The 19,321-nt window shown below is 49.1% G+C and overlaps 1 protein-coding gene across 2 annotated transcripts in view; it reads right to left on the bottom strand.

Annotated features, from left to right (window-relative positions):
• Positions 1–19,321, bottom strand: part of TRRAP (transformation/transcription domain associated protein) — a 737,638-nt gene that overhangs the window by 517,965 nt on the left and 200,352 nt on the right. For both annotated transcript variants that reach the window (XM_086940544.1, XM_086940545.1), the window contains exon 30: positions 10,799–10,969. In XM_086940544.1, the coding sequence (XP_086796670.1) occupies positions 10,799–10,969 (171 nt within the window). The remainder of the gene's footprint in view (positions 1–10,798; positions 10,970–19,321) is intronic.

Below are 19,321 nucleotides of genomic sequence, written 5' to 3'. Positions count from 1 at the left end.
TCAGAAGAAACAGAGTTCGCCCGCGTCCTCTAGTTCATCCACCCAATCTTGCTAGGAGTCACATTGCCGGGCAAGAGGGTCCTCAGACCCGTCCCAGTCGTTGCCCGCCTCTGGCGTAGAGGGAGCCGATTGCGGTGGGGAAAGCTGGAGAAGGGAGGAACGGCATCAGGAACTGCGCCGTTTTCGGCGCCAGCCGGGCCGGAGCCACCTCCCAAGTCGGATCTCAGGCCGGGACCAAACGGTCCGGAAACCAGGGCAGGGGTGGGATAAACGGCACCCAGTGTGGCCCTGGGGGTTGGAGCAGAGGGCGGCGCTGAGGCCGGAGCCGGCAGCGCTGCACCTCATGGCACCGGGGCCGGAGCCAGCGGCGTAGGATCCTTTGGCACCAGGGCCGGAGCCGCCGGGTCAGCAGGATCTGGATACAGGACCAGGGTATAGCAGGAAGACCGCGGGACTACCAGGCTCTAGAGGAGCCGCAGGAGTGGAACCCCTGTCCCCCTTGTCCGCCTCCGAGGAGCGACGTTGGAGAGCGAACACGCTTCTTCGACTTCTTTTTATGGCGTCGCTTACCGTATTCCGAAGGCAAAGACTTGGAGCCCGAGGATCGACAGCCCCGGTCCCGCAAGCGGGACCCAGAGCGGCGGTGTGACAGATGCCGAACCTCCAGAAATTTCTGACGCCGCTCTCGCAAGGCTTTCGGGGCCATGGCTTGACAGTCCCGGCAGGCCCGGGCGTCGTGAACAAACTCCAGGCAGTAGAGGGAACATCGTGGGGGTCCGCCACTGAAATATTACGGCAACACGTCCCACAAGACTTGAAGCCGGGCATCTCGACGTGCACCAGAGAAAAAAAGGGGAGACAAAAGTCTCAAGAGTAGTCAAAAAGTGACTGAGGTACGTGCTTAATCCGGATCTGCGCTTGCTGGCGCAGGAAAAGGAAAAGAAAGAAATGACGTCAGCGCGCATGGGTGGCGCCTAAGTACTCTCTGTGATGTCATCTTGGCACTGACGACGCCAGTGATGGACGCAGAGCTGCAGGACGTCACCTACTGACGCGCAGGGGTACTGCTAAGCAAAACTTTCCAGATCCAGTCTGACGCCTGGGGATATTCTAAGGTAAGGAATCTATCACTAACGTGCCTCTTTCAGATTCTACACATAATGAAATGTGCCTTCTATAAAAATATCAACCTATAACTGGAAACGCTTCGTATAAATCGTCTTGAAAATTATTTTCTATGTGCACTATTAAAAAAAGACAAATATGAGACCTTTAACCTAGTACAGTAAAGTATTACTGAGAAAAGCGCACTCATTTCAGAGAAATAGGGGATTCGCCCTGTCCGGACATGCTAACGCTGTGCTTACAATTCTGTTTTTAGCTCTCCAGAGCAAACTTACACTCGTCCGTAAGCTGGTGTCCTGGAAGCGTACGTGCGGCATTGGCCTGCATTTAGCTTGTGTTTATAACAGTGAGATAGGCCACATGTTCCCATGTAACACACTCCAGAGACGTTACAAATAAGCAGATGACTATTTGGCGCCTGGCACGCTGCAGTGGGGCTTCTCTGCACTTTCCCGTGGCCTGAGGACTGTGCTATTTAATTATCAAGCAAAGGGTCAGGGAATCACACCTTGGGCATGCATATAGGATCCCTTTAAAGAGTAAACATGAAACAGACAGACAGCTCAGCAGTTTGCTACAGAGAACATGGAGGATCCAATCCTACAGACACAAATTTTACAAGTTGTGGAGAAGACATTTTAATTAACTAAGTGAAAACTGTCATTTCAATTATATGTGAAAATGGTTATCCAAATTAAAATAACCATTCGGCCATTCAATGGAGTTTCACATATATGTCTGTATTTTACTGGTAGCGAGTCGTGTTAAAGGCTGTACTAAACGGAAGATTTACTGCAGCGCCCTGCTTCTGTCATGATAGTAGCAGAGCAGTGCTTGCAGGTGTTTACACAACTCACGGGATGACCCGTAATCCGGATAAGTGTGCAATGTGGAATACGTTTAGCCCGGCTTTGTGGAAACAGAGCCCAGGCCTCCACAGATTGCCTCAATTACTGCTATGAGCAGCACGTCGGCATGCAAGTCTGCTGCGAAGGCTTCTGGGGGCTATTGGCCCAGAAAGTTACTTCCTCAGTTTTACGGCACAGGGGCTGTGCAAATTTTACACTCAACTAAAGAGCTGCACTTGAGGAGGCAGTGGGGTCTCTTTGGGTCAAGAAAGTGGAAAATTATGCTTTCAGTGAAGAAAATTAAAGACCTCATAATGAAACGCTACACGTCTGAGGAAGGCCACAGGCTCTGAACAAGAGCAGTGGTAATAAATAACGCCCATGTTGTGCAAGTGTCCACAAGGCGGGCAATGGATGACAAGGGGCAGGGGTGGGGCGTGGATACTGTCTGCTAGAATCATCTTACCCAGGGCACCGAAAAATATGTTCTTTAATGAGCGCCTTGGGTAGGGCCTTTAAAAAATGCCTCATTTCTCAGGCGAAAGTCCTGAAAGGAAACGTTCAAAATCCTAACTTCCGTGTTGCTGCAGGTACTAAACGCTGAGGTTTTGGCAATTCGTGTGCGACAGTATTGGGTGTTTATCGAGTCCTAACCACCCCCATTGCCTCCGTCTACAAAAATTGTCTAAATAAATGTACCTGGAATAGCCTTTGCTTGCTCAAAAAAAGGGCTGCAAGGTGCATGAATCCAAGCAGGCACGGCGCCTGGGGCTCCGAAATACCAAAGAACGAATCGTTTCTTACCGGTCGGTGTAGTTTTGCAGCTTGAAGATTTTTCTGGATTCACTATGCAGTGCATTATTCTGCGGTCTAGTGTTTAGGTCCGGAATCGTAGTCTTTTCTTTTTTTTTTGTAGCCCAGGTCGGCGTCGACGTCCCACCTTTTGGTGTCCTTTCCGTGACGTCAGCACGCGATTTCTGCGGAACCTCCCACCCTTGGGCGCCATCTTCGGATTCTTTTTTTGTTGTTTGTGTTCTGTTTCCGAATCAATGGCAATGTTCGAGTAAGTTATGTAACCGTTTTGACCTTTAGGGAGTCTGTTCCAACATTGTACTTGTTTTCACCACCTTTTTCTCCAGCCTCATCTTTCTGGCGGAGGTGGGTGGGTTCGCTAGTGAATCCAGAAAGATCTTCAAGCTGCAAAACTGCACCGACAGGTAAGAAACTATTCGTTTTGCAGCGTGAATCTTTCTGGATTCACTATGCTGTGCATAGACTTTGTAGCGGTTTCTTATGTTTGCGGCAGCTGGGTGGAAGATGAGCGTTTTCTGTTGAATATATGTTGAAGCACTTTCTGTCCTACTTGTGCTTCCTTGTTCATTTATCTATCCACACAGTAGTGCTTTGTGAAGGTGTGCACTGAAGCCCATGTTGCCTCCAGGCATAGGTCTTAAATGGGTGTGTTAGCATGGAAGGCTATAGTAGCTCCCTTTTTCCTGGTGGGGTGGGCTCGTGGCCCCTCTGCTATTTCCTGCCCTGCCTGCTTGTGGCAGAATTGGATAGTTTGCGCGACCCATCGTGCAATTGTTCCTTTAGTTACTCGTTTTCCCATGAAACTGTTTGCTTAGGACAAAAAAAACTTTTTTGTTTTCCTGTGTTCCTTAGTTCTTTCTATGAGGTGCATGACTGCCCTTTTGGCGTCTAGAATGTGCAGCGCTCTTTCTGCGCTTGTTACTGGTTTCTGGAAGAAACTTGGAATTTGTATCGTCTGGTTGATGTGGAACCTTGACACCACCTTTGGCATAAAGTGTGGGTCCGTTCTCATCACCACCCTATCATTGTGCATTTGGATGTAGGGTTCTTGTAGCGTTAGCGCCAGTAGTTTGCTCACCCTGCGCAGCGAGGTGATTGCCACTAAGGATGCTGTTTTCATAGTTAGCATTTGTAGGGAGGTCCTATGCATTGGTTCAAAAGGCGCTTTCATGAGTTCCGTTAGGACTAAATTAAGGTTCCATGCTGGTGGTGGCAACCTTTTTGGTGGTGCAATCCTTTTTGCCCCTTCCAGGAATCTCTTTACTACCAGTGATGTAAAGAGGCTCTTGCCGGTTTCTCCTCTTGTGTAAGGGACTATCGCTGCCAAGTGTACTCTTAGCGAGGATGAGCTCAATTTTGCTTCGAGCAGGTGCGTGAGGTATTTAAGCACTGTTGATTCCTTTGTCATCTTTTTGTGTAGTTTTTTCTTTCTGCACCATAGGGTGAACCCCTTCCATTTTGCCACATAGCACCTTCGTGTGCTGGGTCTTCTTGCATCTCGTAGTACCCTTAGGGTGCTCTCAGGTAGTTTTAGATGTGCAAATTCTAGGTCTTCAGGAGCCAAGCTGCTAGGCTCAGGCGCTCTGGTTCTAGGTGCAGCACCTCTCCGTTTTGCATGGAGAGTAGATCTTTTCTTTTGCCGAATTTGTGGGGTGTACTAGGTGTCATCTCCATGATCTGCGAGTACAATTTCTGCCTGGCCCATTTGGGTGCGACCAGTATCAGGGTCATGTAGCTGCTTCTGCACTTGCTGAGAACTTTGTGTATCAGATGGATCAGCAGAAAAGCGTAAGCAAATGTCTTCGACCAGCTTATCCATAGGGCATTCCCCAGGGACCCTTCCTCTGGTTGCCTGGATGCGAAGTTTCGGCATTTTGCATTCTGGCGTGTTGCAAACAGGTCTATTGACGGTGTTCCCCACCTGCCGAACAGCTTGCTTGTTTCCTGTGCATTGAGCTCCCATTCGTGGGATGCCTATGTTTGTCTGCTGAGCCAGTCCGCTTCCACATTGTCCTTCCCTGGTAGGTGTATGGCTAGCAGGTCTATTTTGAGTGGGATGGCCCATCTCCACATTTCCTGTGCTAGTTTCAATAGCTGGGCTGATTGTGTTCGTCCCTGCTTGTTGATGTTTAACATCGCTGTTGTGTTGTCTGTTTGGATTAACACTCTTTTGTAGTATAGCTTCGTCTGGAAGGCCTTTATTGCGAGGAAAACGGTCTTCAGTTCCAGGTAGTTGATGTGTTTGACCGCATCCGCTGGTGTCCACAGACCTCTCACTCAGTTTTTTCATGTGTGCTCCCCATCCCTTCTGGGACGAGTCTGTGGTGATGGTCACCGTTGGGGTCGGTGGTGTTAGAGGCTTCCCTTCTGTTATGTTCCCCTTGTTCCACCATGATATCTCTTCTTGCACTGAGTGCATTACAACCACTAGATCCTCCCAACAACCTGTAGCTTGTGACCATTGGTCCTGTAACCATTCCCGGAATGGTCTCATGAGGAGCCGTACGTTTGACACTAGATGTATGCATGAGGCCATCATACCCATTATTTGGCTCGCCGTCCTCACTGTCAGAGCTCGCCCCTTCTGGTAGAGGCGCGTCTCCTTCAGCAGTGCCAGTGTTCTCTTTTCGCTGGGGAACACCTTGCTCTGTAAGGTGTTGATCTGTGCCCTCAGGAAAATCTTTACTTGCTCTGGTTTCATTGAGGATTTCCCCCAGTGGATGGAGAATACAAGGGCCATTAGTGTGCAGGTCACTCGCTGTGCGTGCTGCTTGCATGTTTTGTATAACTTGCTTTTATTAGCCAATCGTCCAGGTAAGGGTACACGTGGATCCCTTCCCTCCTTAGGTGCGCTGCGACTGCTGCGAGGCACTTTGTGAAGACCCTTGGGGCTGATTTTAGTCCGAAGGATAGGTTTGTGAACTGGTAGTAATCTTTGTTGATGGTAAATCTCAGCAGATGTTTGTGCCCCCTGTTCATTGGGATGTGCAGGTAGGCATCTTTGAGGTCTATGGTGACCATGAATTCTCTGCTTTGTATCTAAGGAAGTACCTCTTGTAGGGACGTCATCTTGAATTTTTGCGTCCTTATGTATTTGTTTAGGAACCTTAGGTCCAGGATGAGTCTCATTGTTTGGTCCACCTTTGATACCAGGAAGTAAGTTGAGTACACTCCCCTGTTCCTTTCTCTGTAAGGTACTGGTTCGATAGCCTCCTTTTGCAGGAGTTTGTTTGCTTCCTTTTGAAGTAGTTCTAGCTCTTTCGTTGGTAGCACCCTTCTTTTTGGTCTTTTGTTTGGCTGTGTTCTTTCCAACTCTATGCAGTACCCGAACTGTATGGTGTTGAGTATCCATTTGTCTGAGGTTATTTTCTCCCACTCCTGGAAGAAAAGGTTTATTCTTCCTCCCACCGGTGTTACATGCGCGCAGATGTCTAGTCCGTGCAACTCCTTGTTGTTGTAGCTGTGCTCCACCCTGGGAGTTTTTGCATGGGTGTGCACCTGTTGTGTGACAGAGTCACTTAGAGGTGGGTTGATGTACCGCTCTTCTATTCTGTCCACGTCCATTCACCTTCCTGCGAAAGGACTGGCCCCTTTGCTGGTATTGCCAGTGTTGTTTTTGTTGGCCTTGTTGGGTCTGGGTGTCGCCCTGATGGGACTGCTGGAATGCCTGGTGCGACGTGCCTGGCTAGTTTCCCCCTCTCCCGTTAGGTCTCCGTGACGGGGTGCCCCTCCTTGCTCCTCTGAATTGCAAGGCCCCCATGGATCTTGCAGTTTCGTTCTCTTTTTTCAATTGGGTGAGCTTTTCATCCACTGGTGCCCGGAACAGTGTCTCTCAGTTTAACGGGGTGTTCAGAATGTTGTGTTGCACCTTCGGCTTGAAGCCTGAGATCTTGAGCCAGGCTAGTCTTCTCTCCATGATGCCCAACATCATTAGCCTGCTGGACAAGTCCGCTCCGTCCAAGGCAGTTTTGAGGCAAGAATTTGCCATATTCTTCCCCTCTTCCACAAGGTGTGAAGCCCTCTGTTGGTAATCTTGTGGGAGGTGCTTAAATATCTGGCCCAGTTCATCCAGGAATTGGTACTGGTGCCTGTTCAGCAGTGCGTTGGAATTCGCCATGGGCCAGTGCATTGCGGCATTCCTCTCAGTTTTTCTGCCCGTCAGGTCCATTCTTCTGCTTTCCTTGTCTGGGGGTGGCCCTGAAGTTGTTGGTACATCGGCCCTCTTCCTTGCGGTCGACGCAATTATGGAGTCTGCAGTGACCGATCCCTGAATATAGGGTGGGTCCTTGGAGGAGTGCTTGTACTTCTTCTCCGTTCTGGGAGTGACGGACTTGCAGGTTGCGGGCTCCTTGAAAGCCTCTCTCCCCTGTGCCTTCACGCTTTCGAGCATGGGTAGATACTGGCTCCTAGTTTGTGTTGGTAGCAGTGTTTCCTGGAGGAAATCCGCATTGGGATTTTCCTCATCGAGTTTAACCCCCGAAGGCTGTTGCTGCGTTTCTGATGACTGCATTGTATATTCCAATGTCATCAGGCGGCTAGGGCCTCGACGGATACGTGTAGATGCCTTCTTCTGGACTCTCGATGTCGAGGACCTGCCACTCCAGGTCCTGTGTCTCTGAGGATGCCGAGCCGAGTGTTGTCCTCTGGTCGTCATCTGCCTCCTCCTCGTAGTAGGGGGCTTCCTCCTCAGGATCTTCCAGTGGTTCTGGGGTTCCCGACGCTCCTTCGACGTCGTATTACTCTTCTTCGTCTATCTCGACGACCAATGGCTTTGGTTTCGACGGAATTACAAAGCTCTTCATCCTTTCGTCGAATTCTCTCTTTCGCTGCAGGATGTTCTCCATTTCGGCCTCGAGCGTCTCTTCTTCTTCTCCATTTCGGCGGTATGTTCGACGCCGAATGGCTCCGCCGGTCTCTTCGGTAGATTAGTCGGCGCGGAGATGGGCTTCGGCGCTGAGACGGGCTTCAGGTCTTTATCGGCGCCGAAGTGTTCATCGGGTCCTTTTCTTTCGGCGTCAAACATTCCTTTTCGGGGACGCTTTTCGACTACCTTGGCTGTTCGCTGGTCTTCGGCGCCTGGGAGTCTTTCTTCGGAGGATCCGCTGGGCCAGGGTGCAGCCGCGTACGCCGAAGCTTTCGGCGCCTTCGAGGGCTTGCCCTAGTGTTTTCGAGAGTCTTGTTCAGACTGTCGAGAGTCTTTCGGGGCTTTAGGGGCCGTCGAGTCAACTACCTTTTTAGGTCTTCTTATCGGTCTCTACGACTGTGTAGTCGTCGCCTTCTCCGGCGACGTTGTCTTCCTTGTTGGTCAAGAGCTCCAGGTCTCGAAGGGACGGTGGCTGGCCCTTGCCCTGCATGCTAAAGTTGGCTCTTCGCTGGCACTCTCTAACCCGGAGAGTCTTCGGCGTGAAGGCGGAGCAGGCGTTGCAGTCCTTGCTCTCGTGGTCGACCGGTAGGCAGAGGTTGCAAACCGGGTGCTGGTCCTTCTGCGCGTATTTGTGGTGGCAGTTACGGCAGAATTTAAACGGAGTGTTTATTTATTTTATTTATTTGCGAGTTTATATAGCGCTGGAATCGACTCCAACTGGAGTATCTCTGCGCTCTTGGGCCGGTTAACATACACAGGGGGAAAGAGCGAAACTGTGGTTTAGATCTCATTTTTAAATAGTATAGTTTTAAGGAGTTTTTTGAATTTTAGATGAGTAGTACAGAGTCTAAGAGTCAGAGGAAGTCGGTTCCACAATGTGGGTCCTACTACAGATAGCGCTTTGCCTCTGTGTCTCGCTTTTTTGGCATGAGGAACTACCAGTAGATGGCTTGTGCTAGATCTAAGCGATCTGGAGGGGATGTATGCGGTGAATTTCTGTTTCAGGGCCTTGTCCATTTATGCTTTTATGAATGATACAGCATATTTTAAATTTTGCTCTTTGTCGTATAGAGAGCCAATGAAGCTGGTTTAAAAGAGGTTTGGATGCTGTTCTTGGAGGGGCATTCAGGACTAGGCGAGCCGCTGTATTCTGGACTACCTGGAGTCTAGCCAACACTCCCTCGTTGGCAGATAGAAGCAGGCCATTGCAGTAGTCAATACGGCTCAGAACGAGGGCTTGCACTAGGGTCTTCCTGAAAGCGTTTGGCAATAAAGGGAACATTTTTCGCAACATGCTAATGACATGAAAGCATGAGCCTGCAACGAAGTTGCTGTGTTGCTTTAGTGACAGATCCTGATCAAGGCAGATCCCCAGGTTTTTCACGACCTGTTTGGGTTCTGGGACCATGCCAAGATCAGAAGGCCACCAATCCGGGGTCCACAGAAGTTTGGCCTCACCGAATAGCATAACTTTGCCATGTCTTACGTTCAGGGGGCCCCCTGAGCGCGCATTCTCCGTCAGGAGTTGAAGTTCTCGAAGTTCTCCTTCTCCTTCGTCGTCCCCTTCGATGGTATAGTCTCTCGTCGTCTTCACAATCCTCTTCGTCCAAAAACTGGCTTTTTTTGGCTTCTTCTTTTCTCCAAAACTCTGGAGGCCTCTCGGGAACGATCCAGACCCAACGGTGGAAAAAAGAATCCGAAGATGGCGCCCAAGGGTGGGAGCTTCTGCAGGAAGCGTGCCGATGTCACGGGAAGGACACCAAAAGGTGGGACGTCGACGCCCACCTGGGCTACAAAAAAACAAAACAAAGAAAAGACTACGATTCCGGCCCCAACCACTAGACCGCGGAATAATGCACATCATAGTGAATCCAGAAAGATTCACGCTGCAAAAATAAATGTACCTGGAATAGCCTTTCCTTGCTGAAAAAAAGGGCTGCAATGTGCGGGATTCCGAGCAGGCACGGCTCTTCGGGCCCCGAAATCCCAAAGATGCGACACCAGCATACACACATAACAAAGCAACAAGCATAAACAAAGTACCTTACCTCCCATCTTCTTCCTTCAGAGCCCGCAAGTGCGCCAAGCGCGCAGACGCGTACACATCTCCTGTCCGTACACATCTCCTGTCCCCCTTCAGAAGAAAAATCTACAATAGACCTTGCCAAGCAAGCAGCGTGTGCGCTGCATCGCTAGGCAAGACCTAAAAACGGCCTATGGACTTGGTGACAGCTGATGGGCACGATGCCCGAAGGGCCAGTATCTTCACCTTTCTCCGCAACTAAGGGACCCTGTTCACCGAAGATGTCGGATGTGACGTCAACAAACTGCTGATGCATTTTTCGGTGAGCCAACACTTCTCCCTCTTGTCCTGTAGAGGTTTCTTCAAATCAGAAGATAAGGAAATCTTCACACAAGATGGTGTTGTGGTCAGGGCTGAGGCTACAAACATTGCTGGTTTCCGGCTGCAGGTATTTCACGTGGTATTCGGGGGCACTCATGGAAGAAGGTCTAATCCATTAACCTTGTGGGGCTTTGAATTCTATGGAGTGGAAGCGGTTAATGTGAAGGGGCAGGTGGCCATTGGGACGGCACAAAGGCCCTGGATTTATAAGGCTGTATTGGTAGTTTCGTTCTCCGAATAGTGTATACAAGAGAAGAAAAGCCGGCGACAAAATGTTTCCCCTTGTGTGGGCATAGAAGATTCATCATGCAGACGTTTAGAAATGTAAAGAAGACACCTTTTTTCAAAGAGAAACAGCTTACAAATGTCTGAACACTAGATTGCAGGAGTATGTAGCACATTTATAACAACAGCGACACATGCTACAAACATATAAACACAAACATACTTGCATATATGAATTCAACGCAGTTTAAGTCAGAGTGCCCATGGTGTAGTTTTTTGTCTTTTACACACACAGATTAAGATATATGTGTGTGTGTGTATGTATGTATATATATACACACACACACACACACACACACACACACATACACACACACATAGCACAGGACATGCATTTCAGTAAAACTTCTTCTCGCCTCGTTCACTCAACTTGTAGCTGGAATAAACATTGCATTCATTTTATGGCATATATTCACCTCTGCATTTAAATGCACATGCTCAAATGAAGTTCAATCTTACCATCATCTGATCGCAGAATTTATCATTGAAGGAGTTGGGAAACAGCCGGGTAACAGAAGTTAGGCGGTTTACCACATTCAGTGTCAGGCTGCGATAATCTCCCAGCATCATCAACAGTGGTCTCATGTGTGTGTGGATTTGATCAACTTCTATGGTAGCACCTTCCAAGAACTGAAAAAATGAATGAATATTTTCAATATTACAGCTTCTAGGTAATCAGATCAATTTCTCACAAGACTCAAAATGAGCACGTTACCTACCTTCGGTAACACTTTTTCTGGTGGATATTGAATCTAACCACAGATTCCTCACCTTTGAATATCCTCGAGAAGCCAAATGTGTAGCAGTGCTCCAGCACACCACTAGTTGGAGTTGCTGGCTTCAGTATTGCTCCATACCACAGTGGAAGTGAATGAGCAAACTCACAAATACATCAGTTTCTTGTTTTTTTTCTGGTTCCACGCTCTCAGATGCACAAAGTGAACAAGCATTGGGAACAGTGTGCCGAGTAATAACTTGGAACTTCATTAGATGTCAAAAAGATGCCATTCCACAGAACGGAGAGGTGGAAAGATAGTGAGGAATCTGTGGTTAGATAGAAAAATTTACACCAAAGCAGTACCTCCCCAAGATGGAGTCTGTAAAATGGAATCAAGGAAAAAAGCATTACAGAACTGAGTGTGTGACTGACCCATCAGCACTATAAATCCTTTGTGGGAAAGCTCACCTCCGGCTCCTGGTCGTTCTCAACGTATCCTGGTCCTCGAGGCTGCAGAGTCAAGCATCCCTTCTTCGCACCTAAAGCACCCGGCATCAATGGGCATTCGTCTACCGAGCCCCTGGTCACTCTGAAGTGACTTAGACTCTGTCCCCTCTGTTTTCCGGTTTCTTCCATCCAGAATCCAGGCTTGGATTCCAAGAAACCCTTTTCACCTTCACGGCAGCAGTAATTCTTCACTTCCTTCCATAGAGAACGACAAGAGTTTCCGACGCCATTTCAGACCTATGTACCCAGCTTCCCTGGTTTAGGTAACTCCGATACTACAGTATCCATCGGTGGGGTGGTGGTGTGGCTCTTTAAACTCTTAATTTCCGAAAGGTTTCCTCGAAGTCCTCCTAGAAAGGTCCTTAAACTTTCACTTTGCAACCGCGACTTTCCCATAGAGTTGTATGGAGCACGTGGATGTGTTTCCTCACTGCACCCGTCCTCCTTGGGTCTCCTGTGACATCACCTTGGGTGGCTCTTTGGGGTCCCAGCGATTCTATGTGTTCTAGGCACTGTGTCTAGTCAAGTCATGATTGTTATACCACTATTTTAGCATTTGGTTCAGTCCCCCTCTGAAGCCTGCTGTGTATTGTGTTACTTATAACTGTTCTATTGATCCAGTATTGTGTGCTTTGTGTTTTAGCCTCCTGTACTGGATAGTAGAGAGTGTTATGATAATGAATACACATTTTTATATAACTTCTTTGTGGTTCTCCTTCATTTAGTTATTGAGGAGGTGATATTCTGGTAACACACGCTGCTTAACATTCCTTCAAGATTAAGCCTGAAGGCTGATCTCCATAGCTACCACTAGGATAGCTTTCATAAAGGTTATCTTTGCCCTCATACATCATAAGGGTCATGTGGATTGGTACAGAGTGCCCACTTTAATTAGTGGACAGCATACACCAAGCCACCTTCTCACAGGAGCCACCTAAATATTAGATTTAAGGACGTTTCTGGGGAGTAACAGGTATGCCCTAGCTATGTCTGGATAAGTCCCACCATCTTCAAGATGATGGGCATTGAAAAGTGGCTTTAATTCACCTTCAGCCCCCGAGGGCTGGAGTTGGCGAAGGGGGCACACCTATGCTTCTGAAGTTTTCCCGATGGTTCTCCAGCCAAAAGCGGGGGTTTGAATCGATGGCGGCAATCTGGTGAAAGCATCAGAGTATGGGTCCTATTACAAAGACGGCAGGCCTCTGAAGCTTCCCACTCAAGCACTGTGTGCATCCTGGGGAGGAGGTGTGACACCTCTGCCAAGGATGCGCTTTGTTTCTGGCCTCAGAGAGCAGGAGCTCTCGACCACGGAGTGCAGAAACATGTCTGGTGGGGGCAGACTGCCTAAAGCCACTCCAAGACCACACCATGGTTGGTAGGTTTTCAGGGGTCTCCTCCGAGTACCTCTTTTAATAAATCCAACAATGGCATCAGTGTGGGGTTGTTAATAGGAGTTGTTTGGTACCAAACACTCCTGGGTTTAGTGAAGCCATGGTGCTGGGGAACTCGAGTTGTCAGGTATCCAGCCAATGTCCTCTATAAGGCTGCCCTGGAACTTACAATATTAAGGCATAGAAAGATACTGCTCATTCAGATATGCCCACACCAGATATAGTGCACCCTGCCTTAGGGCTTGTGAGGCCTGTTAGATGGGTGCCTTACCTATACCCAAGACAGTGCTGCTACACATAGCACACAGGCAGTATGCCATGTCGACTTGGTCGTTTTTGCACCAAGGCGAGGCAGAGGCATGGCCTTGGTGAGGGGGGACTAGGCCACCTTCCTCAGTCCCAATGCCCTAGGTGCCAGAGTACCGTTAACTAGGGACTTACAGCTGGGTCTGAAGTGCCAATCACAGTACAGTTTTAGGGAAAGAGCACTGGCACTGGGAACCTGGACAGCAGGGACTCAGTAAAAGTTGCATCGAAAGCCAGGAAAAAAGTGTGTGGGGGTACTGCAACAGAAACCCGCTTTCCCGCACTCATGCTGTGCTACTTATTTTATTTATTTAGAAGTTTTCTATAGCGCTAACAAGACCCGAAGGTAGCAGAGCGCTTTACAATAGAGGGAATGAAAAGAGAACAACATGACACAAATCCAATAAAGCGATCAGCGAGCGACAATTTGGAATGCGGAAAAGTTCGGACAGCAGGACTTCTTGGTAGCAGGATTCAATGTTACTGCATGGGTTCAGGTGACGCTTGCTGATCCAGGGTACCCGCAACCAAGGGAACGGATCAGGCACAAGGATTTGAGTTGGCTCTTGAATTCTGAATAGGACGGTATAGTTCTGATGTGCGGGGGGATGGCGTTCCATATTTTGGGAGCATTTCCTGAGAACGAGCAGTCCGCAGTTCTCTTCTTTCTGGTTTTTGGTAGGATGAGCAGCAGGGAGTTGGAGCTTCTCAAGCTTCTGGCTTGGCCTGCTTTTTTGAGCTTGTTTGCCAAGTATTCCGGTTTGCCGGTGTGGAGGGCCTTGTGGGTGAGGCAGGCTGTTCTGAAGGTGCTCCGCATTTCCGCAGGGAGCCATTCGAGTTCTTTGAGTGCCGGGGAGATGTGGTCCGATTTTTTGCAGCCTGTGATCATTCTCGCTGCCGCATGAAGTGTTGTTTTTAGAGGGGCCAGGTGCGATTTGGGGATGCCTGTTAGGATTGAGTTCCCATAGTCCAGTCTTGATAGAACTAGAGATTGCGTGGCTAGTTTGAGGTCCTTGTTGGGAATGTAAGGTTTGATTTTGTTCAGAAGTCTGAGGTTGAGAAATGCGCTTTTCGCCGAGTTCTTAATGTGGTTTGTCAGGGTTAGTTTGGGGTCTAGGGTGAAGCCCAGGGATTTGACGGAGTCGGCTAGCGTGAGGTTACCTTTGAGAGCATCGATCGATTTTAGCCACTCGGTGATTTGAGGGTTGTCTTCTTTGTTTGAGATGAGGAGTGTTTCTGTCTTGTCGGGGTTGAGTTTCAGGTGATTCTTTGTCAACCAGTCTTGAACTTCATTTAGGACATCGTTAAGTCTGTGGATGTCTTTAAGAGAAGAGGTTTCCAGGTAAATCTGCGTGTCATCCGCGTAGAGGTGGAAGTGGATGTTGGCGTTCCTGAGTAACTTGGCGAGCGGTTCCATGTAGATATTAAAGAGCTGAGGAGAGAGCACTGATCCTTGCGGGACACCCTTGTTGACCTGCTGGGTTTCGGAGGTGAAGTTCTTCATTTTTATTATTTGCGTACGGTTATGTAGGAAGGAGAACCACTTGAGAACTACCTCGCCGAGGCCGGCTCTTTCTTGAAGGGTCATGATGAGGAGCTTGTGGTCCACCGTGTCGAACGCTGCGGAGAGATCAAGGAGTATGAGGAGGCAGCACTTGTCAGCGTCAAGAGAACCATGAATGTCGTCTATGATGTTCAGCATCGCGGTTTCTGTGCTACGGCCTTGTCTAAAGCCGGATTGGAGGGGGTCCAGGAGGTTGATGTGGTCCAGATGTTGCGTCAGTTGCAGGAGTACGCAGCGTTCAAGTGTTTTTGAAAGCAAAGGGAGGTTGGATATCGGTCTAAAACTGTTCAAGTCACTTGAGTCAAGACCGGGTTTTTTCAGCAGAGGAGTGACTTGCCCCATTTTTAGGCAATCGGGGACCACTCCGCTTTGTAAGGAGCTGTTTATGATTCTTCCCCAGATGGGCGCTAAGGTAAGCTTCATTTTTTTGATTAAAGAGGGGGGAAAAGGGTCTGAGACGTGTGCTGATGGTTTGGAGGTCGAGATCAGCGAGATTATCTCAGTTTCCTGGACGGGGCGAAAGCTTAGCCAGGGGGAAGGAAAGGAGTTGGTTGGGATTGCCAATGGGAAGGCCGGGTTGCTCTTCTGGAGGTGCGGGTTGTTGATGTCTAGAGACAGTTCGATTTTTAAGACCTTATCGTTGAAGAAGTTGGCGAAGTTATCACAGAGTTCTTTGGATGCCTGCAGGGATGAGGGCCGGGGTTTGGATGTTTGTTGTCTGATTATGTTGTAGAGCTCTTTGGGTCTGTTTCTGGATTTGCCCAGTGCCTCACGGAAGAAGCTGGATTTTTTGTTTTTGATATGGTTGTTGTACTTCCTGCGGGCAGATTTTAGTTGGAGGCGGAGAATGGCGGTAGGGTTGTTTCTCCACTTTCTTTCTTTGGCTCTCAAGTTTCTTCTTTCTGCGTTGAGGTCTGCAGTGAACGAGGTTCTAGATGGAGTGGCTCGGCTTCTTTTGAGCTTTAGAGGAGCTAGATTGTCGAGTATGGAGACTAACCCCGCGTTGTAGTGGTCGACGAGATCATTGGTCGAGAGGTGCAGTGAGTTATTTGGAAGAAGTGAACTTAGCTGACCTTCCAGGATATCTTGGGGTACTTGGGAGAGGTTTCTTGACCATTTGGGGGGGTCTTGCGGAGGTTTAAACGAGATGATGGGGTGATTGATATGAAATAGGATCATGTGGTGATCTGACCAGTCAACGGGTAGTATGTGGTTGACCATGATAGAGTTCTTTTGGGCAATGATGGCATCCAATGTGGCTCCTTTGTAATGAGTCTCCTCGGTACAGTGTTGGGTGAGGTTGGTGGCTTTCCAGCCGTGTTAGCTTTCCAATCTCCTCCATCTTCATGGTGTACCATATTTAGGACAATAATTAATCTCCACCCAGTCCATCCGCTGTAGTGAGACCGCTTGCCGGTGCTCCTCAGCGCTCGTGGGCGCCATCTTGGGCTGGGTTGGACGGTGATCCTCGCCACACCCCCCTGTCTACTCCCTATTTAGACGGCCACTATGTGTCAGCACAGCGGACGAGCGCAGCGGGCGCGCCGTAGACGCGCCAGAGTCTCACCAGAGTCAAGCCCGTCTGCGCCCGTCCGCGGCCGGCAGGGGCTAGGGGTTGGGGCTGCTAGTCATAACATCTCATTTACCGCTATGCAATTGAGACATTACAACCTACCTGGTTTGGCTCCCCCTCCAGTCATCATAGGGAGACTCACTGCACTCGGTATTTCTTGTAACCCCCCACTTTTGCCTGACCCCCCGGCTCCCCGGTCTGTCTCTGCACTGACTCATATCTACATTCGGGTTCTACTTTTAAACACCCGCTCAATGGTCAGACATCAGGCTGATATTTTCACCCTGCTGCTACAAGAAAGCCCTGACCTCCTTTTGCTCACTGAGTCCTGGCTCACGGAGAATTCTCTCCCTGACATCTTGGCAGCCCTTCCCCCAGACTATTTCATTCTCCATGTTGATCGCATTGCCGATCACCCCGGTGGTGGGGTGGCTGCCATTATCTCGAAACGTTTTCACCTCATTTCCTCTTCTTCCCTGGCACTTCCACAAACAGAGAATCTAGTTGTTAACCTGGGGACGCCAGCTGGGGCCTTTTCTTTTAACCTTCTATATCGTCCGCCCCGCCCCATGCCAGACTTTGCGGAGAAACTCTGCGAACAGCTGACTGTCCTCTTGCCTTTATTACCCAGTTTCGCCCTATTTGGGGATTTTAATTATTGGTTTGATGACGCCAACGCAGGGGCGCATGCCTCAGCATTATCTGAGATGTTGACAAGTCTGAATTTGAGTCAGCAAGTCACCTCATCGACGCATGCAAAAGGCCACATATTAGATCAGGTTTGGACCTCGAATATAACCCTCTCAACCCCTTCTACTCTTCCATGCGTATGGTCAGACCATTTCATAGTCGACACGACCATCACACTTAGTGGGCAAACTAAGGCCCCACTAATGGCAGGTGGCTCTGCACGCAATTGGAAGAATTATGATTCCAAGGGTTTTATAGCCACCCTGGCTTCTACCTGTCCGAACACCCTTCCTTATGAGGATGTTAATAGGATCGACACTAACATCTGCAGCTGGCTGAAAGGGGCTAGTGACCAATTTGCCACAGTAGTTAAGTTCCCTTGTACCAGACACCCCAATGCCAACCGGTGGTTCTCTGACAACCTCAAGCAAATAAAACTTAAGGTACGTCAATTGGAACGTATCTGGAGGCGGGACTACTCCCTGACATCCAGACAGAAATTTGTTACCGCTCGGAGGGAATACAAATTGGCTATTCTATCAGCCAAATCGGAGCACTTCTCTGATAGAATCCTCTCTGCCACTAACAAATCTCGCGAGGTGTTCAGGATTATGAATGAACTGACCACGGACGACAGGACTCTCCCAGCTCAAACTCCATCCAAAGAGACCTGCGAGGCTCTTAATCTCTTCTTTATGGAAAAAATCATTAAAATAAAAAATTCCATCACCTCTACTCCTCAGCCATCACCATCTCTGGACACTCTTTCTGGCAATCTATCTTCTTTTACTCTATTTCCCATTCTGGATCCTCCTTCTCTGGCGAAATTAGCCAATCGTGTAAAATCGGGCTCGCCGGAGGACCATTGCCCTCCCGCGGTATTGCGGGAGGTCTGTCTTAAACTACCGGAGTGTATACTTCCCTTTCTGAATGCTTCCCTCACCTCTGGCACAGTCCCTGGAACCTTCAAGGAGGCCATTCTCTTGCCCCTCCTGAAGAAGCCAGGGGCTGATGCGGCTGAACTTTCCAACTATCGCCCAATATCCTTGCTGCCTTATTTGTCAAAACTCCTTGAAGCCCATGTCACCTGGTGCCTCTCTAATTTCATCGAGAGCTCGTGCTTCCTTGAGTCCAACCAGGCCGGCTTTAGGTCGGCCCACTCCACGGAAGCAGTCATCTTGGCAGTCATGGATACCCTGAGAAAGAACGCAGACGCCAAGAGACCACAGGCTCTGGTTCTTTTGGATCTGTCTGCCGCGTTCGACACGGTGGATCACGACATCCTTCTCCACCGTGTCGAACAAGCCGGCATCCGGGGCTCAGCCCTCAAGTGGGTGGAGTCGTTCCTGACGGGAAGATCACAAGCTGTGCGTCTTGGCCCCTTCACCGCATCTAAATCCCCTATCACTTGTGGTGTTCCCCAGGGTTCTTCACTTTCCCCGTTATTATTTAATCTTTACCTGCGCCCTCTAATTCTTTCCCTTCGCAACTGGGACGTCAGCGTCTTCAATTATGCTGACGATTTGCAGCTCGTCTTTCCACTTGATTCTCCTCAGGCGACTAACAACTTTCACGCCGTTATGACCCATATCCATCAATGGATGAATCAGAATCAATTAAAACTCAATCCTGGAAAGACTGAGCTACTTCTTCCTGGTTCCAGTGTCGCTTTTTGGGGTCCGCAGTTTTGGCCTCCCGACCTGGGCTCCCCTCCGACACCACTCAAGGCCGTCAGGAGCCTGGGGGTGACGATCGACGCTGAATTGTCACTCAAGGCCCAAGTGGGTGCCACGATTTCTTCGTGTATGTTCCAACTCCGAAAAATCCGGAAGATCAGGCACCTACTTCCACATGTGGCCTTGTGTCAGGTCGTCATGTCCCTTGTCATTTCGCGCCTTGATTTTTCTAATTCCCTCTATCATGCACTCCCGCGATTTCTTTCACACCGCCTCCAGGTTGTACAAAACCAGGCAGCCCGCCTCATATTTAAGATCCCTAAGTGGCAATCGGCGAGGCCTCTGCTCCGCAGGCTTCATTGGCTGCCAGTGAAGGAGAGAGCAGCCTTTAAGATGGGCTGCTTGGTATTCAAATCCCTTCATTGTTCCTGCCCTGCTTTTTTGAAATTTCTGATTACTCTGTATCAACCTGCCCGCTCTCTTCGCTCAGCTTCCCATCACTTGGTTGTTACCCCCAAGTTTAAACTCCATAAATTTAGCGGCCGTCGCTTTGCTTT

The sequence above is a fragment of the Lissotriton vulgaris genome, chromosome 10 (assembly GCF_964263255.1).
Source record: "Lissotriton vulgaris chromosome 10, aLisVul1.2, whole genome shotgun sequence".
Classification (NCBI taxonomy): domain Eukaryota; kingdom Metazoa; phylum Chordata; class Amphibia; order Caudata; family Salamandridae; genus Lissotriton; species Lissotriton vulgaris.
Note: the sequence above shows the minus strand (reverse complement) of the source record. Positions and strands in the feature narration are given on the sequence as shown.